Source organism: Rhodnius prolixus, unplaced genomic scaffold, assembly GCF_049639745.1.
Source record: "Rhodnius prolixus isolate KJV_2025 unplaced genomic scaffold, Rpr scaffold_6, whole genome shotgun sequence".
In the NCBI taxonomy this organism is placed as follows: domain Eukaryota; kingdom Metazoa; phylum Arthropoda; class Insecta; order Hemiptera; family Reduviidae; genus Rhodnius; species Rhodnius prolixus.
Window position 1 is genome coordinate 2,782,806 of NW_027411634.1, and position 23,921 is coordinate 2,806,726.

Below are 23,921 nucleotides of genomic sequence, written 5' to 3' on the forward strand. Positions count from 1 at the left end.
AAAACAGGAATTCCTGGTCAATAATCAGGTTTTACCATTAACTGAAATTAAATCAAAATCTAAACCCAGTTTAGTTGCCCAGATTTAAAGTTAGTAATATGGACAACGTCATTAGTTTCATTAGTTGGTGGGAGGAAGAGGCTAGTAATGGTCTGCGAGTCATTAGTAATAATAACCAATCGGAAGTAAAGGCACGTGCTAATGACGAAACTGTGTAAAACTTTTCTCTCACTAGTTTAAACAAGACTTCCGCATGAATGCTAATTAAAAAATTTTAACAGATTTTTACAATTATAATTATTAATTTCCGTCATTCGAAGTAATTTGCGTATGCAATGACAGAAAATATATTTTAAATTAAAAAAAAAGACACATTCTTGCCACGACGGATAAAATAGCGGATATTATCTACCACCGCGAACGTAACCACATTTTTAAAAATGACTAAAATTAGTACGTCGACAATTATAGTATTAGAAGGTCGTTTGGGTATACAATTTATTTTTTTTTAATAATTCAAACTATTTACTTGTAGTTACGTATATTAATAATTCCATATCTGGACGTAAAGTATTTCATTAATTTATTATTATTATTGTAAAAAATTATTATCAAACCAAAATCATAAATAATAAACTAGAAAACTTTTCTGATTAATTTAAAAAAAAAAAAATGAAAGGGGGTCCAATAAGCGAAAACATTACGCATTACGCGCATATTGTGGTGTTGTATTCATCAGACAGACTGACAGACAATCGCAAATCAAAACACAACAAAACAAAACCCTGAAAATACAGGTCAAATGATTAACTTCCAAAATATTGAATGCAATTTCCAATTATAATGGAAAAACTGGGTTTTTCCTCTCACAAAAAAACACAGACAGACACACTTTGACGTAATGTTCAAAAACAATGGCAGCTCAAAATAAAATTCATTTAAATTTTTTTGCTAAATTCAAAATAAAAATTATCTCATTTATATTTATCAATTAATTTTATACAAAAAATTTAGAAATATTTTTAAATTATTTTTTGATTATTTAATTATCTAAATTTAATATTAATTAATTAATTAATTAATTACCGCACCCTCCTAAAAAAAAAATGATATGCATTTTATTTATTACGATACATTTTGTAATCAACTCTTTATAATTTTTGTATCTAGTGTATATAAAAAATAAAAATAAAAAAAAATTGAAATCTAATGCTGTATTTAACAGATGCAGTTAGTGGGGTATAAAATTGGGAAAATTTGTTGATGGAAAACAATGAAAATTAAATTAATTCATGATTAAAATGTATTATTTTTCCGATAATATTTATATATTATACGAGGGTCGTTTGAAAAGTCCGTGCAAAGTCAGAGAGATAGCAACACTGGCGCGTATCGAGGTTATGTTTAGTTAGTAGCATCTCTTGGAAGAACACACACCAAGTTTCAGCCAGATCGGTCTATTTCTTTGTGTTTGGCATTCGTTTGAATCGAGGAAGTCGAGTGATTTTCAAAAAATGGACGAAAAAGAATTTCGTGTGTTGATTAAACACTACTTTATGAAAGGCAAAACGCCTGAGGAGACTAAAGAAAAGCTTGATAAACATTATGGTGACTCTGCACCATCGATTAGAACAGTTTATAAGTGGTTACAAAATTTTCGGAGTGGCCATATGGGCACAAGTGACGCTGAACGTTCTGGTCGCCCTGTTGAGGTTACTACTCCAGAAATCATTGATAAAATCCATGATATGGTTGATGGATGACAGAAGAGTGAAGGTGCGTGAGATTGCTAGTGCTGTGGGCATCTCGAATGAATGGGTACATAATATTTTGCATCAACATTTGGACATGACAAAGCTATCCGCAAGATGGGTGCCGCGATTGCTCTCGTTTGACCAAAAACGAAATCGTGTGAAGTGTTGCAAGGACGGTTTGCAGCTGTTCCAGAAGAATCCGCAGGACTTTAAGCGTCGTTTCGTCACTGTGGATGAAACATGGATATATTACTACACTCCTGAGACCAAAGAACAATCTAAACAATGGGTTACCAAGGGGGAATCTACGCCAAAAAAGGCGAAGACCGTTCCTTCGGCCGGAAAGATTATGGCGACTGTCTTTTGGGATTCGCAAGGAATAATCCTCATCGACTATCTGGAAAAGGGTAAAACTATTACTGGTGCATATTATTCATCGTTATTGGACCGTTTGAAAACCGAGCTGCAAGAAAAACGCCCACGATTGGCCCACAAAAAAGTCCTTTTCCATCACGACAACGCACCAGCTCACACCTCAGCAGTTGTGGTCGCAAAATTAATGGAAATAGGGTTCCAACTCGTTTCACATCCCCCCTATTCTCAAGACTTGGCTCCCTCGGACTACTATTTGTTCCCCAATATGAAGAAATGGCTGGCAGGAAAAAGATTTTATTCAAACGAGGAGGTGATTGCAGAAACGAATGGCTATTTTTCAGACTTGGACAAATCCTATTATTCGGAAGGGATCAATAAACTAAAGCAGCGTTGGACGAAGTGTATAAGCCTAAAAGGAGACTATGTTGAAAAATAAAAAAGGTTTACCCCAAAAAATTAAGTAGTTTTTATTTTTGCACGGACTTTTCAAACGACCCTCGTATATCTCTCGTCTTCTATAAATGGTAACTAAATATATGGTAACTCTGTTACCTTGAAAATGGTAAATAAAAAGTCTTGTGAGTGTTAAAACATAACAATTAGGGTGAATTATGTTTTTAGAATTTAAATACAGTGCTTAGTTAAGTACTGCAATAACTTGCTGGCAATATTAACAATTAATTAATGGGTTTTTTGGACTTTTGTTGCAGGTAAGTTACTGTGGGTTCTATTATTACGTCGTATCCTGATTTTTCATTGGAATTTGATCATAAAAGTATTATGTAAGTAAATCAGTACAGTACACTTTTTTTTAACCAAGCGGAAGTTATGTTCAATGATACTAAACTGTTGTATATTGTTTCCTGTTCAATTTTTGGGTCACTAAAAAAAAAAAAGGTAAAGTAATTGCCTATTTTTTCTCAGGCGGCGCTTAACGTACCAATTAAGTATCGTGGACGTGGGGAGGGGGATGCGGAAGCACTTACTTTACTTACAAAGCCACGCTCATAAGCACTAAGGCCCAACACCAGTGCCTAGATGCGTCTGAGGAATAGTTTAAAGTTGGTGCCTATAAAAAAAAAAAATAAATAAAAATTGACGTTCTTAGATCAGCCAGGATGAACTTCATGAACACAATACCCTTTTACGAGCTTGCAAGTTTATTAAAGTATGAAAAAGTTCTACTTGTGGCAAAGCTATGGCCAAGACGGTCTAATCAATCTTCAACTCTAGAAATCCTTATCCTGTTGAGTAACCCTTTGGAAACGATTGACACATCAATCCTATCTGAAATCCATCTTAATGGAGACTCTTCTTTTTCTTTGAAAAACAGATCATGAAGCCGCTCCTCAATGATGCATATAACGCTGTCAGGGAATCCAATAATGACACCTCTATTTCTGCACGGAGTAAACTTGGAAATAGGAAACTGGTGGCAGGACTTCCACTGTGAGAGAGAGAGGGTGAGAGAAAACCCATGTGACGCCCTCTTAAACATCGCCTCGTCAGATAGTAATCTTTTTTCTAATAAATCACATCTTTCTACCCTTTCTTTTTTTTTAAAAAAAAAGAAAAGTTGGAAAAACTTTAAAAGACTTTAGGAAAACTTTTACTATACTTTAGTTTTTATAGGCTAAAAATGGGCTACTTTAATTTTTCTTTAAAAGTGTCTCAGCGTGTTTCTTTAAGTATTGGGAAAAAGAAGAAAAAAGAACAATATTGGTTTTATTATTTCTGCTGAGTCGATATTTATTACCTATTCGATCTCATCATGCACGACAGATGTTTCCAAAAAGTTTGACAACTCATTAGTGGTTTTTCTTCTTTCCTTTTTCTCTAGAAGTTACGAGCAATTTAAAGTCTAACTGAAAAATCCCTCAGTGCCTCGTGGTAAAAAAAGAAAACAAAAAAAAACAAGTTTTATCTGAAAAATTTGGAAAAACTAGTGAAATTTCCCAGTTATTTGATTTTCTTTTACTTTGGTTATGTAAAAACTAAATTCTTCATAATATTTTGATAGTCCTAAATATTTGAAGTGATTTTTTTTAAGAGACATCTTAAAGATCAAGGGGAAAGATGAGGGAGAAAAGAGATAAATCTGGAGGTATATTAGAGAGTGCTGAATGGAGACGAGAAGATCATCATGTGTAGGCAGAGAACGAGAGTAAAGGAGGAAAGCCTTGATAGACTAGAGAAAACGTTTATCAATATTACGGTTACCTAATTGAAAAAAGTCCAAAAAAGCTTTGGTGAATTCCAAAAGGATTAAGGTTTCTATAACCTCTAGGCAGTAGATGTAAAACGATGTTCAGATTAATGAGGTACTTACCACGAAGTTAAAAATTAAAAACAAAGTGAAGTAATGCCCATTTTTTAAGGCAGTATCTACCCAAATTAGGTGGCATGGACGGTGGTGACTAACAAACATACATAACTATAAATTTTTCATATTGACCATTAAATAAAACACAAGACCTAGACCAGGGAATCGAATCCACTAACCAACAATACAGCTTAGCTTTGCGGGTCTAGTCTATATCCGCCTAACATACTTTACTATAAATTTCTCATATTAACCATTGGGAATATAGCTTAGTACCGCAATACATCTTAGCTTTGTGGGTCTAGCCTATATCCGCCTAACATACTTTACTATAAATTTCTCATATTAACCATTAAATAAAATCCAAGGTCTAGACCGGGAATCGAATCCATTAACCAACAATACAGCTTAGCTTTTTGGGTCTAATCTATAACCGCGTAACATACTTTACTATAAATTTCTCATATTAACCATTCAATAAAATACAAGGCCTAAGAACGGGGGAATCGAACCCACTAAACCAACAATACATCTTAGCTTTTCGGGTCTAATCTATAACCGCGTAACATACTTTACTATAAATTTCTCATATTAACCATTAAATAAAATACAAGGCCTAAGAACGGGGGAATCGAATCCACTAACCAACAATACAGCTTAGCTTTTCGGGTCTAATCTATAAACGCGTAACATACTTTACTATAAATTTCTCATATTAACCATTGGGAATATAGCTAGTACCGCAATACATCTTAGCTTTGCGGGTCTAGCCTATATCCGCCTAACATACTTTACTATAAATTTCTCATATTAACCATTAAATAAAATACAAGACCTAGACCGGGGGAATCGAATCCACTAACCAACAATACATCTTAGCTTTGCGGGTCTAGCCTATATCCGCCTAACATACTTTACTATAAATTTCTCATATTAACCATTAAATAAAATACAAGGCCTAAGAACGGGGGAATCGAACCCACTAACCAACAATACATCTTAGCTTTGCGGGTCTAGCCTATATCCGCCTAACATACTTTACTATAAATTTCTCATATTAACCATTAAATAAAATACAAGGCCTAAGAACGGGGGAATCGAACCCACTAACCAACAATACATCTTAGCTTTGCGGGTCTAGCCTATATCCGCCTAACATACTTTACTATAAATTTCTCATATTAACCATTAAATAAAATACAAGGCCTAAGAACGGGGGAATCGCATCCACTAACCAACAATACATCTTAGCTTTGCGGGTCTAATCTATAACCGCTCGGTTACCGTGGCGCTACATATACATAATAGGAAGTGGTTCCATTTTTTGTTTTAATTGAAAACAAAACGCCGGAGAAAGAAAATGATCCAGATGTGAAGCATCATCTGGGGAATGCAAGGTCTTTGTTATATGTTACCAAGCACAGTTTTTTGACTTCAAACACATACGGATACTTTACACATACAGGAAAACAAAAACAAACACATACGGATACTTTACACATACAGGAACACAAAAACAAACACACACACATACAGAAACACAAAAAAATTCCTTTGACAACTGGAGGAACAATGACTAGCCTATAACAGTAAGACAATGTAACCTTCAGCCCATTGCACAAAACATTCACTAAATACACATTCATAGAACATTAAAGGGCAAAAGACAATAAATACTGAAAAAAAAAGAACTATTTAGGGTTCAATGAAGGTGAGCGTATAAAAGTGTGCGTATTTAGTTATTTTTAAAGGGTTTTTCTTTTTTTTTTTTAACAAAAACTGTTGGTAGAACTGTCGCATGCCTTTCTCTTCCCACAAAAATTTCCATAAGACTGAATTTGTGGGGAAAATTCGCTAATAGAGACAAAATTTATGTAGAAAACTAGTAATTTTTTTGTTTTTATTTAAATTTGGAGTTTTCCTTACTTTTTAAATTCCTTCTTTTATTATAAACATAAAGAGACCGTAGATTATGCTTAAATAACACTTAAGGGGGAATCTGAACCCACCTCCCTCTTCCAGACTTGTAGCCCATCAGTAATTCCAGTAATATAATTTTTCCGAGTGAAGTATGAGTGAGTGAATGCAATGCCCTGAATGCGATTGAATGTCCCGAGCGGTGGTCTGGCGTCCTTATTCACCCTGATGCTAGAGCAGCTTCTATTGTTCTGAACTAAATATAAACTATTTCTAAAAGGATTGGCCTAAACAGGATGACGAGTAGAGTGACGTCGTGAAGAGAGAGTAAGAATGAATCCTCAGTGAGTGAATGCAAGGCCCTGAATGCAAATGGGTGTCCCGAACGGTGGTCTGGCGTCCTTATACACCCTGAAGCTTTGGCAGCTTCTATTGTTCTGAACTAAATATAAACTATTTCTAAAAGGACTGGCCTAAACAGGATGGCGAGTAGAGTGACGTCGTGAAGAGAGAGTAAGAATGAATCCTCAGTGAGTGAATGCAAGGCCCTGAATGCGATTGAATGTCCCGAGCGGTGGTCTGGCGTCCTTATGCACTCTGATTGCTTTGGTAGCTTCTATAGTTCTGAACTAAATATAAACTATTACTAAAAGAATTGGCCTAAACTGAATGACGAGTAGAGTGACGTCGTGAAGAGAGTGTAAGAATGAATCATCAGCGAGTGATAAGCGATGCCTGAATGCGATTGAGTAACCCGAGCGGTGGTCTGGCATCCTTATACACTCTGCTTTGGTAGCTTCTATTGTTCTGAACTAAATATAAACTATTTCTAAAAGGATTGGCACAAACTGGCTGACGAGTAGAGTGACGTCGTGAAGAGAGTGTAAGAATGAATCGTCAGCGAGTGATAAGCGATGCTTGGATGCGATTGAGTATCCCGAGCGATGGTCTAGCGTCCTTATACACCCTGTGTACATGGGCATCTTGTACTGCTCTGAGCTCTACCCGGTTTAAAGCACTTCACAGCCACATTTCCTAAACATATATTTAATCCACCTTAAAACAATTTAAGGTGGATTCATGACCAAACATAAAAAACGGAAATGGCTGAAAAGGATTTACTAATGACGTAAAAATTGTTTGCGAATATAATTTAAACAAATGAATAAATTACTAATTAACAAGTCATTCTTACATTGGCGCGCATTCATTTAAATTTATGTGGCATATTATTGATTCTATGATTGATTGTGATTGTAATGTTTCTATTGTAATTGTTTATGTTTTTGGCCTATTTTCATCATTACAACATTGTCTATTTTTAGATTACTTTCTTCTGATATGAATAGATAATTTAGCCAATGGCAAAATGTCTAGATGTGTCGTGTTTATAGTAATGAAAATATGGCAGGCCATGCCAAAATTTTTCTAAAGCAAGTTTCCACAGGAAATTCAAATTGGGAGATTTTGATAGTCCCCTGAGAGTTCTGTCGTGCACGGGATAAACTGTTACGTGTTGTTTATACACTTATATTGCACAGGATTTTGTGCGTGCTGTGTGAACCAAAAAACCTCCCTAAATGGGATATTGCAGGAAGCTGATACTGTAGATTTCGTTTTGTGTACTCCAATTGGTCGATCTCACTGCGAACAAAATCCCGTAACCGGAAGTACAATTTTTGAGCATTCCCCCCCTCCACTTTATTTTGACCTACCCGAAAATAGTGCCAACAATCTGGAGTATGGGAGACAGAACTATACGGGATAGCCAAAAAACATTTGAACCTTTATCGCATCCAATCCTTACCATTCAAAAAAAAAAAAAATCACGTAATGCTCCCTTTTAAAATCTCTAACCCAATGCACAATGAACTGCAAATTCCCCCTTCATCTCTGTTATCGCCAAATCCCGTTACCTAAAATTCCATTCTCAGTTATCCTTTTTTTTCACAATTCCTTTAATCCAAGTCTTTTCAGGCTTGCCTTTTCTTATCGTTATCATTTCTCCCGACTCCTAAAGCTGCGATGACCTCGCTATCAGCTGTCTAGTGCAGCGTTTCTCAACTTCTTTTGGCCTTACTGACTTTTTTTTTTTTTTTTTTTAAACTAAAACATTTTACTAAATATTAAAGAACTACTACGTAACATTTTTATTATCATTTACTTAGGCAGTCCTCGACTTACGACGTTTATCCGTTCCTACGCGGCGTCGTAAACCGTTTTTTCGACGTAAGTCGGAACTACGTAAACTGTACCATATACAGTACAGTACTGTAAGCACTTGGCCTATCCTAACACAGTACCCCTACATAATTATCAAAAAAACACATATAAAATACTGTACAATACGTTTAATAATGAAATGAAACAGTAATAAAAAACAGTAGTGTACGTACTGTAATGAAAAAGAGAGATCAATTCCTTACCATTATTCCTATGGTTGGCTTGCACACTGCCATCAGAAGAGTCTGCCTTACGTTTTGGGAGCCATAATGAAGGGCAAAAAGTGATCGTGACAACGATGTTAATGGCGTACTGGGATGCTGGTGACGCCGTCTTCCTCGGTCCCGTAGCCGCTGCACACCAAACACGTACAGTAGTTCGCGAGCTTTTCATACTACATACTGTACAGTACTGTACTGTAAATGGAAGTCATCACCACGAAACGATCTTAACTCGAAACCGTCGTAACCCGAGGACTACCTGCAGTAATATTTAGATGTAAAGATAAGTAGTTATTATATAAGATAAATCTTAGGGTACAATTACAAAAGAAAAAAACGTTCAAAGACCAAATTGTGGAATCTAGGTCCCAAAATGATGCCATTATCTTAGAAAATGTCGTAACCCTGAGGATCGACCAAATTTTTCCGCGGTCACGGCCGTGTCAGTCCACCGGACAAGCGGTTGGTAAGTTGTTGTGATGTCGCAGGAAGTCCGTCGTTCACGGCCAGTCATGTAACTGAGTGTGCTTGTTGGTCGATCAGTCTTCAAAAATTTTTGAATGTTAATTACAACTCAACGCTCCTCATATATGTGATTTATTTTCCGGTCCAAATGAGCTTTTTTTTTATGGATTTCCAGTTGAAAGGCGGAGGGACGGTAACAATTTCCTTTATAATTAACCTGCCATTACAGATTCAGTAAAGGAAAACGCTAGTAAGAGCTCTATTCTGGGAAAATTTAAAAGAAAATTGTTCAATTAAAATTACGTCATAATTAATATGAAAAACTGAGAGTCGTGTGAGAGATGCGCATCATCCCCTTGTTTGCAGCTCTCTCTTTCCCATTAGCAAGATTGGATTCTGTGAAATGGCTCTTCTGTCTTAACAGGAGACTATAACATAATGAAGTAGAAATTCTTGTTTGTACCTGTTCGACTTAAACTTCCATGAAATATTACTTAACAAAAGACCTTGCATTTCATAGTAGTAATAATTTTGTATGAAAAAAAAGTTTACATAATATAATTGGAGCAAGTAAACAGACACACAAAAAAATATATATCGATTTCAAAGAAAGAAATTATCTCCCAATAAACACTTTGAGATCAAGGTTGACAGAAATTACTTGTAGAAGAAATTGTGTAACATACAGCTGATATTGTGAAATCGATGATCAATCGAGTTATTTATGGTTAATTATCGTATCGAAACAATTAATTTTTTCTTTTTTTTGTTGCTTTCGTATTTTTATTATTCAAGGAAAGTATTCCGTTTAAAGCTTAGTCACCGGAAATACCCGCTTTGTGTCGCCTGCGTCCGATTTTTCAGAAAATGTGTGTATCTGTAGGTATCGATTGTAACTTAGCGGCCAAATTTCCCTAAACCGGAAGTAGTTCTTTACGAAAAGGAGTTTTCACTTTTTTTTTTTTGAGATTTTTCTCAAACATTCCACAAACGATTTTCTTTATATTCTCTAAACACTTGTGGTAATCTTAAACTTATTTATCCAGGCCAATTCGATGGACTAAGGGATACTTCTAGGAGAAGGTTAAGGGTGGAGTCCTTTCTGAAGTACTATTTTTGTAAATTGTACGTCCTATGTCTTATATATTACAAAAAAGATGTGATCAGGAAGGCCGTACGGCTGAAATATAATTAAAGGTAAAATGAGCTATTTCTAAAAGAATTGGCCTAAACTGGATGACGAGTTGAGCAACGTCGTGAAGAGAGGGTAAGAATGAATCCTCAGGGAGTGAATGCAATGCCTGGATGCGATTGAGTGTCCCAAGCGGTGGTCTGGCGTCCTTATATACTCTGATTGCTTTGGCAGCTTCTATTGTTCTGAACTAAATATAAACTATTAATAAAAGGATTGTCCTAAACTGGATGACGAGTTGAGCAACGTCGTGAAGAGAGTGTAAGAATGAATCCTCAGTGAGTGAATGCAATGGCCTGAATGCGATTGAGTGTCCCAAGCGGTGGTCTGGCGTCCTTAAACACTCTGATGCATGGGCATTTTGTACTGCTCTGAGCCCTACCCGGCTTTACTTTTCCCAACTTTTGAATTTCCTAATTCTGTGAAACTATACCAACAAGGGTTCCAACCCCTAAGACAATTCTGGTGAAAATATAGTATAAATTTATACCATCATCTCACAATGCCCTAAAAATTAAAGCGTGTTACAAAAGACAACTAACACTTGTTAAATATAAGTACCATAAAGTAGAACTTTTAAGTATACCTAATATGTAAAGAAGTTAAGCAGCTACAGCAGCTAAGTAATATGGGAAAGTTAAGGTAATATAAGTTCTAAGTTAATGATTAAAGTTGTAAAGCAACAACCTGCTGCAAAAAAAAAAAAATTTGTGAAAAATGATTTTTCACCGTGCACGCATTTCTGGAAAATGCTTGAGAAATGGGGAAAGAAGAAGGCAGTTTCAAATGAAGTATTTTCTTTTTATTTAGTTTTCTTAAACAAAGTATAAATCTCTTTGGGGAGGAAAAACGTGCAAAAACTGGCTTAAAAAAAAAGAAAAACTGCCTTTATTTAACTTAAAATGCCAAGCACATGGTCATTTTCATTTATTTTCATAGCGTTTCCCCTCTAGAGTGCAGTAGTGTCGCTTTTTTTGTACAGGGAAAAAGGAAGTTAAATTAACTGTGTAACTTTTACTATGGGGAAACTCACCTTGAATTTAGAAGAAAAACCCTTATCATTATTTACTTTTTCTTACTACTACTAAGAGAGTATTATCCAGCCAGCTGCTGGATTCGAACCCGGGATCTCCTAGTGAAAATCCAGTATGTTAATTAAATTTCCCTGAAATTATACATATTTATAATTTCAATTTGGAAATTATATAAATCTTTCATTTAGTTAAGGTTGAAATAGTAATACATTATTCAAGATAGAGCTGCATAAACCGGTTTGTGCATGTTGCATCACAAAAAAGCAACATTACTACACCGTTTATCTTTATCTATCAATACACCAACTAAAGAGATGCTTAAAAAGTGAAAATACAATGAAGCTGCAGGTATTAATCATCTTACCCCATCGACTGGTTCCCTATCTGCGCAGCACTTAATGAAATAAATAACAGATCTTGCGGCACATAGACCAACACGGGATGGGGGCTCTGGATTGGAGAAATCCCAGGGTGGGAGATTCGGAGACCTTTCTTAGAGACAAGGCCAACTTTCACTTTGTCATCTGTTGTCGTCTATATCATGTAGTACATAAATATTTTAAACAGATATTACGAAGGCTGTGTATGGGGATTATGCAATTGCCAATAGTTTGGGTTTTCTAATAATTTATGTCTCAAGAAAGGAACTTGATTGGTACTCAGCCATTCGAAATTTCTAATCAAAAAATTACTTCCTCAAAGAGTACAATTTCGAGATTCTTTCGAAAATGATTTCAATGATTTACTTTACTATTTGTGTAAACGGTGTTCACATATTGATTTGCAACATTCATTTGAAATATTCTTTCAACAAAATTTGATTAAGGGCTCTTTAAGGACTTAAGGGAATTTTAAAATTCACTTTTACTTATAAGATACTTTACTTTAATTACTTTACTTTAAATTACTTTTAAAAGTACCTTTTAATTAAAGGCAAGACCCGCAAAGCTAAGGTGTATTGTTGGTTAGTGGATTCAATTCCCCTGGTCTAGGTCTTGTATGTATTTAATGGTTAATATGAGAAATTTATAGTAAAGTATGTTTGGCAACTATAGGCTAAACCCGCAAAGCTAAGATGTATTGATGGTTTAGTAGGTTCGATTCCCAGTCTAGGTCTTGTATTCTATTTAATGGTTAATATGAGAAATTTATAGTAAAGTATGTTAGGCGGTTATAGGCTAGACCTGCAAAGCAAAGATGTATTGTTGGTTAGTGGATTCGATTCCTCAGTCTAGGTCTTTATTTTATTTAATAGTTAATATGAGAAATTTATAGTAAAGTATGTTTGTAGTCGCCTCCGTCCACTACACCTAATTAAAACTCTCCGTTAGGACCGTTGTATAAGGGTTGATCGTCAAAAAGTGCACGAAAAAGCGTAACGTCGCAAAACAGCCAAATTTGACTTTTAAATTCCCAAAATTTCTTTAAAATATAGGGCAAATCCTCCTTTAATTAGATAAAATAAAATTTTAGATAATAATAGGTTTCGAGAAAAAAAAGTTGCTGAAAATGAGCAAAAAAACGGCATTTTCAAAAAATGTTGTTGTTGTTACCTTTTTTTTGTAAACAACGTAGCGCCTAAACGCGCAAACCGATTTTCATTCGTTCAAATTTGAAACCGTTGTATCTCCGCTTTCTATTGTTCAGATTTTAATGAATTCTTTACCCAATTGTAGTGAAATGTTAGCTCTATAACTGGTATGAATTGCAATGTTCTAGTTAAAATAGAAAATTAGATTGGTTAAATTTTAGAGGTTTTCAAATTCTTTCAAATTTCAAACCGTTGTATCTCTTTTTCTATTGTTCAGATTTTATTGAATTCTTTACCGAATCGTAGAAAAAAATTTACTCTATGACTGATAAAAATTGCAATGTTCTAGTGTTTATATTTTACATTTAATATTGTACATCTGAATTACACAAACGATACAAACTCCTTGCTAGACTACTGGACAAACGCTCAAAACTAACTCTACAGAACAAGCGTCGACTGTACACTTCCCTTCTTGCTCCAATATGGACTTACGGACTTGAACTCTACGGGACAGCTAAACGATCTAATATCAACAGATTACAAACACTCCAATCTAAAATACTCCGCCGCATTGTAAACGCTCCCTTTTATGTCAGTAACCACTCCATACACACAGACCTCAACATTCCATTTATACCAGAACTTGCCAAAACCCGCTACAACACATTCCACCAAAAACTATCATTTCACCCTAATCCTTTAGCTGCAAACCTATTCTCAACCACACTTCCCTCCAACCCCCGAAGACGGCTGAGGCGCCGTTGGCCCCGTGACCAACTGGTAGACTAATGATGGTCATCACTGGATGATCATCATTCACGATTGCCACGCCATTTTTATTACGCACAGCATATTTACTTATTGTACTGTACGAGTGCAGGTGTAAATTTCAAATAAAAGATAAAAAAAAAAAAAAATATTGTACATTGAAACTGATGTTTAATAAAGATTACAAGTTGAAGAATAAAAAAACTTGAGAATCTTATCTTATGTAAGAAAGAGTCGTGTGAGTTGGCTGTTCAGATTTTTTTTAAAAAAATTTCTCTCAACGATATCTATTTGGATGCTGAATCTTTATTTCCTTGTTACAGTAAAAGAAAACTAAAGTAATAATAAGGAAAATTAATAAAAGAAAAATCGTCATTTATTAAATCCATTCTTTTATAATGGAGCAGAATCGGGAGTTAATTTACGCCCAGGAGATGCTGGAGGCCCTGGATTTATTAAATATTCAGATTTCATTAAAGACTCATTTCCATATTTTATTAATTCCTACTTCCCGTCTTTTCAAACGTTCCTTGAAATTATCTAGTATTTTGAAGAAAAGAGTTTCGGTAAGAGCCAATATTCCCTCTTTTAGAACATCGTGAAGAATAGGACTATTATTAAATGCGCAAAATATTGGTAAAGAATAAAATTTAATCAGATGCAGTTGTATTGCAAAATCTTATTTATGAATAATAAATAAATAAATAAATACAACGTACAATATTTCACGCGATCATCACAGGAAGTGACTGACAGGTTGTGAAAATGACATCACCAACTTAACGTACATGTGCAAAATGGTGTACGCCCTAGTAACAGATGGTTAAATTAAATGATGTTCAGTTGTGGGTTTTAATTGGATGTGAAGGACCTGGCATTGGATGTGATATTGTTATGTGTTACTGATGATGCCAGCATTCTCTATAGAGAATTAACTGCTCAACACATTAACTGAAATTATTTGCCTTATGTATCCATTACTTATCTATCCACAGTTTTGGTGACAGTTAACTTCCTTCCGCATTGTATTGACGTTTTGGTTACAACATATTTATTATCTCATTTCTGTGGTAAACATAGTTGTCAATAAATCTGTGATGAACTCTTGCGATTTATTGTTACATCCGTAAGTTCGCGTATCAACTTAATACGCTTTTTTTTTTGCCTCCTTGCTGCAAGAGAAGCGTCTAGACATACCGGAATTGTTACACTGCCAGCCTTCTTCTTTTACCTTAGATCAGGGGTCGCCAAACTTTTTGGATCATGGACCCCCCTATATAATTTTTCGAAATCTCCATCGACCCCCCCCCCCATAAAAGTAATTTTCAGTTAATTAAAAATAAAACTATCTATTAGGGTACTGTGTTTGTACATTTATTTTATGATTTTAAACATTTATTAAAGTAATTTTACATATTTTTACAAATATCTTAATGTTCAAATTTAAATATCTTGATATTTATTAAATAATAAGTAATTATAAATAAGTAAAATAACTACAGTATTGCTTCTTAATTAGTGACCAAAATAAGGTCTTTCTGGTTTGGGTACCTGGTCATTCAGGTCATAACGGAAACGAAGCGGCAGGATTTATTGGCCCGGGAAGGCTCTGCGAGACTCTTCGTTGGCCCGGAGCCCAGTTTTGGGGTTCCGAAGTGTGTGAAGACTGCGGCCATTAACTTATGGGTGCAGAGTAGGTCTCAGGAGTGGTGGCTTGCCAACCTTGAGTCAGATGGCACTGCACGTGTTGTGTCAGTACGAGGGGCTCGTGTGGCTAAGGATGTTACTTCTCGGGGGAGGAAAAAAACCAAGGCCTGTGAGCTTATTCCAGGAGCCGCTCTCCAGCATCAAGAGCCTGATTAAAAGGACAGGCCTGGAGGTTGAGCTTTAGAGTGAAGGGAGCCACAATAGATCCAAAGGGGTCGCAAAGGCGTAGGCCTTGAGGCCGCCGTAGTTTAATCTATCTATCAATCTATTGCTTCTCAATTAATGAGATGGGTGTGTGCCTGGTGCTTCCTTGCAAAGTTCCGCTATATTGGGTTCGAAATTGTTTTTCCTTCGACCCCCCTGGCTCAGATTGACCACCTACTTTTGTTAAATAGACCCCTGGGGGGGTCTATATAGATCTCTACCTTAGATGCTGTGTTCGAATCCAGCTGTTTGCACAGAGATTTTCTCTTCCTAGGAGCCTTCGTACAGCTCACTATCCGGACGGTGATGTTCAGTGACATGTCTGTAAAGAGAGAATTGACCCGAGGGCCGACAGTGCACAGTGAAAAAAGCTCCAGGAGCCAATAAAAAAAACCCAAGATGTTTACGTGCCCTCAATTAAAAAACAAAAAAAAAACTCTAACGGAAGTACTAGACTACTTACTTGAAATCATTTCCTGAGGTTTTCCTTAAACTTAGAATCGTAATTGCACTCAAGTAATCCTAAAATTTTTATTTGTAATTTTGAAAGGAAAATTTTCTTGAAGTTTCCTATAGTGATTCCAAACGTGGAAAGATACTAAATAAATTTCACAATTACCAATATAAAATATAGTATTTTCGACTCAATCGTAATCTAAATTTTCCCGGTCATAGTGAAAATCTTTATTTACGGTGAAAAGGGATGAAGAAAATTGAAACCTTAGGCTGTTGAGTAACATTTCCTCGACTAGAGTACTTTCAGGTTTTCCTTTTTGGGTTTTTTTCTCACGGACCTCACTCCAAAATCACTTTTACTCCGCTCCCCACAGAAATAAAAAAAAAAGAATCGAAAATCTGATGTTCGATTACGAGGCTTTCTCGTAAAAGTCGATAGTAAAAAAAAAACTGATAAAAAGAAAACTATACTCGTATAGGAGATTATTCTTCACCAAAAACTATTCCATCTTTATAGCAGTGTACTTACTTTATTACCTTCATACAATTCTGGACAAACAGAGTTCCAAGATAAAGCACTACTAAAGAGAATGAAACAAGAAAAGAGATTGGTAGTGGGAGGAAATACTACTAAAAAAGAAAAACCTCTGCACAAAGTAAAAGAAAATTGGAGAGAGGAAAAAAAAGAGAATAGGAAAATCTTATCGTGGAAAGATAAGAAATATATGTGATATGGATTGTGATCGCTTTCAGTCAGCTGTGGTGGGGGGTCGCTACAGGGGGCCACAAAGAGGGGAGGGCTTATTCTTGTTTACAATTTTGCTTTGCATTCATCTTCTTTCATTTTGTGTTCATCCTAAATTGAGCAAAAAAAATAATATCTTTCATCTGCTCAGTGGGGGGGGGGGCTATGTAATCATTTCTTTTTAAAAGTCCATATTTCATATTTCCGGTAATAACTTTCATTTTCTTCCGGATAGATTACTGTAATTCAGGCCACGATACAGGGTTTTTAAGTTCTGTCCAGAGGAAAATAGTTATTAGCGTTCTTTTGGGAAATTTAACGAAACAGTTTTAAATTAACTTAATTAATTATTTAATTAATAATTAATAATCGAAATCTAATTTACAATTTCCTGTTAGTAACGAGTAAATACGATTGCCTAAATATACATAAGTATATACAAAAATAAATTGAACGAATTTATTAAGAGCCATCCAACGATGACCATCACAGGTCGGCTAACGGAAGTGACTTCAAAGGATTCTCTTTGATCCACCCGTCGACGCTTCAATCTTCGGGAAGGATTCGAGGGGAATATAGCTTGGAACAGGTTGCACATGAGCGGGTTGAATTGTTGGGAAAAAAGTTTGGAATGAAATTTGGTGTGAGGAAGGGCCCTAGGGCTAGGTCTAGGACAAAAGGTTTTTTTTTTAGGCCTGAGCGAATAGTCTGAGGTAGTAAGGTGCGTAGGATTGGCGATTGGAGGGATTGGATGCGGTTAAGATTGGAGCCCTTAGCTGTACCATACATTTCAAGTGCATCTTTCCAGTTTGGAGCTATTATTAGAGTTGCTATTGAGTTCTATATTATTAAAATTGTAAAGAGAAGGGTAAAAACCCGTACATTACACTGAAATATAACCTTAAGAACTCGTTAATCACGAATTTTTTTTTCATGCAGTTTAGACCAGGAGCTCACTTGAATTGCTTCAGAAAAATAGCCCTGACTCTTTCGACTGTTGAAATCGACTTGTTTTGTTTCGACCAAGGATACCACCTTCCATCTATTGATTGTTGTTGTCGTTCCATGTCTCGTACACAGTATCAAAGCGACCATCAAAGCAAAAAAAAACTGCTGTACATTCAAAATGGTCGATTATAAATCAATACCAATTTCTTTTGTTCATCTTTTTTCACGTAAGCTCTTACCAACTTCTAAGCACTTGTCCCATCTTCTTGTTACGAGTCTTCTTATATCTTTCAGCGAAGACTTCTTTGACAATCAATTAATGAAAATGAGTTAAAATAATATGGTAAAAATTGACGGTGCGTTCGTTCGAATTTGCACTTTATAATCAGCGAATCCCAAAACTTTAAAGCAAAATGCTAAATTTAAACATAACGTGCGATTAAAATAAATGACATCCTGGTACATTACGTTTACAAAACTCCCTGAGTACATAACATCATCATTCGATCTATATAATAATTTCTAATTACGTCTACACACACACACACACACACACACACACACACACACACTCACTCACACACACATGCGCAAACATGCTAATGATCTCGATAGGAATGTTAGGGCGCCGTTGTTGATGATGTTAATTAAGAACTAATGATGCTGGTATCTTGATTTTTAGATGACGTCATTTAGTTTCTATTATCTGATGTTTGTCTGTCCTGTAGTTATGTATTTAAGGAGGGGAGGTTTTTTTTTTAAGAGGAAAATTATAGTTAAAATTAGTTTCTTCTATCTATTTCCTGTGTGGATTAAAATATAGGAAGGAAATTGATCGTGTTATATTAGAGCCGGAAGTACGAGACGTTTTTGAGAGGTACTGAGAATAAGAAAGATGTTTTAAGAGCATTAATAACTTTTGCCGATATCAAGTGTATAATTGCAAAAGCAGCACTACAAAAATGGCAGACAGATTACAGTAATGGTAATAAAGGCAGATTCTACAAAACTATGTGTAGATCAGTTACCTAGACAACCACGGTTTAAGGGAACTGCCACTGAATAAATGGGTTGTTACGACAATAAGCAGGCTGAGAGCGAACCACGCAATGTGCGGATCGTATCTTCACAGGATCAACAAAAAGGTCCTCTCTCTCCTCTTTGCGTAGATTGCAATGAGGAGGAGGATTTCAAACATATAATAATGATATGTCCACGTTATGTGGTAGAAAGGAAACGAATGTTTGACGACATATATAGGTAATTAGATGCACCATTTCGCTACGAAGACATAATATTCTCCACCAACATCTATTTGCTTAAGTCTATAGCAGAGCTAGCAAAGAAATACGAGTATGAATGTATTTAAAATTTATAACCGATTAGAATGAATGCAAGGATTAGAGAAGGATTAGGTACGTGATTTTAATTTCGGTTAAGCTATAATGATGGCAGGAATATAGAGTACTGATCCATCCATTAGTTGTAAGTTTGTATGTAAATAGTTGTATATAGTAGAGGGATGAATGTGTGAAGCGAATGTATTTATAAGTAAGAATGGAGAGTGAGTGATATTCTAGTGATAAGCACCTAGACGATGCTGGCTGTATGGCGGAAGCCAATGCCAAAAAAAAAGACCAAAAAAACTTTTGCTTGTGAAATATTCTCTCGGATAAGCAAACAATGAGGCAATGATTTCATTAGCATGGGTTAGCGTTTACGCGTATGTTGAATAGTTCAGGGCTTCGAGATCTAGCTGGCTGAGGATATAAGAAGACACGTAAGAAGATGGGACAAGTGCTTAGAAGTTGGTTAGAGATTACGTGATGAAAAATGAACCAAAACATTGGTATTGATTTATAATCAACCATTTTGGTTGTACAGCAGTTTTGGTGTTGTAATTTTTTGATTGATCCTCGTATGGTTGCTTTGTTATTGGGTTATTGTGTAGGTACTATTCACTCAAACCTAAAAAAAAACAAAATCCCTTTTGTCCTAGACCTAGCCCTAGACCCTTCCTCACACCAAATTTCATTTCAAACTTTTACTATTTAAAACTGTTTAAACAAACTATTTAAATATTCGGAATTTATATAAAATTTTTGAGTTAATACAAACCTGAACCAGTGGTTACCAAAAAAAATAAAATAAAAATCGCGTATGTTTGTCTGTTCATGACATGACCTGTTCTGGTAAAAACGATTTCCGGAAATTCACCTCTTTGTTTTTATATTTCTAGAGGATAACAAAATTTTTGTAATTATGATTTCCGCATAGTATCACATGAAGTCGGGATGTTCCATGATGTCCGAACTGGATTTTATTATTATTATTTTCTTCGTACAAGTTTGGAGTGTAGTTTGGATCAGAAAATGGGCAGGTCGATGAAGAGAGACGGTTAGAGTGGAAAGTTTTACGAGGTTATTTCCGTTATTGTGAGTGGTACTGCCAGCCTTATATATATATATATATATATATATATGCATACAAAGTTTGTTTTTGGAATTTAAGGGGCCTCCCGCCTCAGATGTGCACTCTGCTACAGATTCACCTACTCAAACGGAAGTAGAGTTTTGTGAAGTGGTTTAACTAGGAGATAGAGAGAGAGAGAGAGAGAGAGAGATATTATCGCTCATTCATCTCTATTCGCACTTGTCTGTCTGTTTGTCTGTCTGTCTTGTGTGTAACTAGAGGATATCTAACAAAGCTAGATAGACATCTCTAGACCGCATTCGCCATATTAGTATGCCAACTTCTCATGTTAGAATAAATAAATATATATATATATATATATATATATATATTATGCATATTATTTGTTCATCCCTATTTACATCTACAACGATGCCCCATATGTAAAATCTTGCTTCTTTGATTTTATAATTACTGAATTTATTAATTCTTCATTTACATTACTCGAATAAAAATAAAATAACATTTTTTTTCTGTTCGTATTCAGTATTACGCTAACAACTGAGATAAATCCCTTTACTGTTCATTATTTTTGGGGACTGAATCATAGTTTCAATAGGATGAAAAAAATAACTGCCCAGTTTCATTCATTATAAACTTTATTCTGCCGAGCTTTCCGACCTAGGGACTAGGTCACATCTTCAGGGCTAATTTACAATGTACTGTTTTACATCATTAGAGAATTGGGATGTCTTCAGTCCATGAACAGACAAGACAGAAGACACACGAACCCTCTAATGATGTAAAAACAGTATAGGGTAAAGTAGGGTGAGATGGCCACCATTTTATTTGGAGGGTGCCTGCAAATGTTTGGTAAGGGCTAGGCTTACTTTATTATTATTTTTGGAAACCTCATACGGTCACAAACATAAGATAAGGTAAAAATTTCAGAAAAAATGCTAAGGGAAACATTTTTTTATTCTTACAAAGAAAAAATAGCAAAATCTATCCCCACTGGGTTGGGTGAGTTGGCCAATGTAACTTGGGAGAGATGGCCACATATTGTAAATGAAGTTGCACTAGTAAAACTTAAAAATAACAGAAAAAAAATGAATGGTTACTTAATATTTACTTATTCTTCTTCTTTTTAAATGCTCTTTTTATCGCAATTTTGACAAGCGTATGCAAAAGAAGAGCAATTTTCGTGGAACCACTTCCGGCATATTATGCATTCCAACCAATCTTTTTTTTCTGGTCTTGTTGTAGCTTTCCCCATATCCTGTATATTCAGTTTCATCGATTTCTAAAATGGCATCACTTTCCTCTTCAAATTCGATTCCTGTTTCGTCCTCTTCATCGGAACATGGGGAAGGTGAGCGTTTTCTTTTTCGGACAATCCTTTTCTTTCAGAATTGTCTCTTTGGGGATGGTATTTCTTGTTAGTTTGGATTTCTTTGCAACTCTGTTTTACACAACAGCAATGTGCTCCAGAGAAGTTAATAAAGTGACAACATACTTGGCTCGTTTTCTCGCAGAGACGACAGTTTTGGGTGTGGGATTAATACGATCTCAAATTTTCTTCAGTATAATTTCCGCAGTTAGTGTTCTGTCTTTTATGCTGAGTTGGCATTATTCTGCAGTGTATTGGAAACTGAGCCAAACTATAACAGAAAAAAAGTAAAAATAATTGGCCATCTATCCCTACTGTTGGTATGGCCATCTGTCCCGAATGCTAGAGAGAGATGTCCATCATGATAAACATAACTCAACGCGTACTTTTTGACAGTTTTAGAAGTTAGGATTCATTAATGTATACTGTACTTTCCTAATATGTAAAAAACAACACTAAAATTTCGACACATACATTCGCTGCAGCACGCAATATGCAAGTATCATAAAATTTTTTGTTGAAACGATAACGATTTTATTCTCTGAGTTAATTAATAACACTTTGACACAGACCAAAATATACTCACTGTAGTCAGACATGAAGGTTCATCACTGGAGAGGTCACACAGCGACGTCGGACGACATTTCGGTTAAATTTCGGCTGTTGGCCATCTCACCCGATTGGCCATCTCACCCGACTTTACCCTACTGTAAATTTGCCCTGAAGATGAGCTAGTCCCTAGGTTGGAAAGCTCGGCATAATAAAGTTTATAATGACTGAAACTGGCATTAAGTTTTCCATCCTATTAAATCCCTTTACTGAAGTTACTACGATTTGTAATTTTTTCCATTTTTTTTTTGAGAGATTTTGCACCATTTATAGACGCAAATACGTACAGAACGTTCCTCTTACATCCGGAAATATACCAAGCATTTCTTGGAGAAACCACAAAGTCTTCTCAAGAACTCGTGAAAACTATTCTATTCAATATTTCTGGTTAAAAATTGCACAATGAAAAACTGAGAAAAATCTCAATGCTCTTACCTCATCTGAAGAGAAATACTCTCGCCACTTATTCATAACGTTTACGTAATGAAATTTTCTTAAAACTCTTGACTTTACACTACAAGAAAAGTTGATTTCAAATGTTATTTAAAAAAGAAGAAAGAGAAGTTTACATTTACACAAACACGAAAAATAGAGGAAGATGCAACATCACTTTTTCTCCCTCTGGCTGTTGCAGCGGGGGGGGGGAAAGGAACGGCCCAAGTAATCTTATTTGAAGCTAAATAATAGAAAATTGGCCTATCCCGTTTGGGACTAGAATAGTATATTATTGGTTGCCCAATTTACTTAGGGCACCGTTATTGAATATTGAAAAAAAGAGTTCAGACCCAATTTTCTTATCCACGTATAGACCTTTTTTCTTTCTCTTCTAGAAACTAGATCAAGAGAAAATGGTATATTCTTCAATTTTCCCGAACGAAAAATAAAAAACAAGAAGTTTTTTTTGAATTATTCATTTTATCGATGTCAAGAAAATTTGTAATTTGGAGAAATTCTGAGCGAGTTAGAAGGAGCGTCAATGTGGTCTTGAGCGCCTAGAGCTTTTTCTGGACAGTGTTCACTCGTTACTCAGAATACTATCCAACACTGGACAGTGAGTTTCTAAAAAGGTCTTACGAAAAGAAGAATCTAAGGGTCCCAGCTTCTGGATTCGAACCCTGCATCTCCGTGTTTTAGTTGTCCAGCATGCGCTAACCACTCCGGCTAAATCCTCTTCCTGCGAGTGTTCATTCCAGATTTCTGTGTTTTCTAATTTCCTTTTTGTTAAATTATTTATTTTAAATGTTACTACTACTTTTTGAATTTGCTTTTTATGAAGGTTATATCAGGTACTTAAGTTGTAATACATATTTTACTTTGAACCTATATATTCCCTATCTCATAATAAAGTTTTTAAGAGTTGCCCTCTCACCTTGGGCTAAAGAATTTATGAGGAGCGTGCCAAGCAATCTTAAATGTTCGGCACGCCCTGTAATATATCATTTAGCTTCTTCTCTCATATGGGCTTACTTTATTAAATAAAAATAGAAAATTTCTACTTCCGGCTTTCTTTTGATTTAGTATTATATATTTTTTTAAAAAAAATTAGCTTTTGCTTTGCGTTCATCTCACGGGGTAAATTTGTTTCAAATCAGTGCATGATTAATTAATGTTAACTGAACGTGGAATATTTTTTGTTTTTTGCAG

The 23,921-nt window shown here is 35.3% G+C and overlaps 1 protein-coding gene across 3 annotated transcripts in view; it reads left to right on the forward strand.

Annotated features, from left to right (window-relative positions):
• The window catches only part of LOC141460840 (uncharacterized), a 160,823-nt gene that overhangs the window by 125,425 nt on the left and 11,477 nt on the right, over positions 1 to 23,921 (forward strand). For 2 of the 3 annotated variants that reach the window (XR_012462389.1, XM_074141242.1), the window contains one exon: positions 2,840 to 2,911. The exons of the other annotated variant lie outside the window; for it this stretch is intronic. Coding sequence is in view for 1 of the 2 variants with exons in the window: in XM_074141242.1 (XP_073997343.1) it covers positions 2,840 to 2,911 (72 nt within the window). In the remaining variant the exon portion in view is untranslated. The remainder of the gene's footprint in view (positions 1 to 2,839; positions 2,912 to 23,921) is intronic. 3 annotated transcript variants of the gene reach the window in all.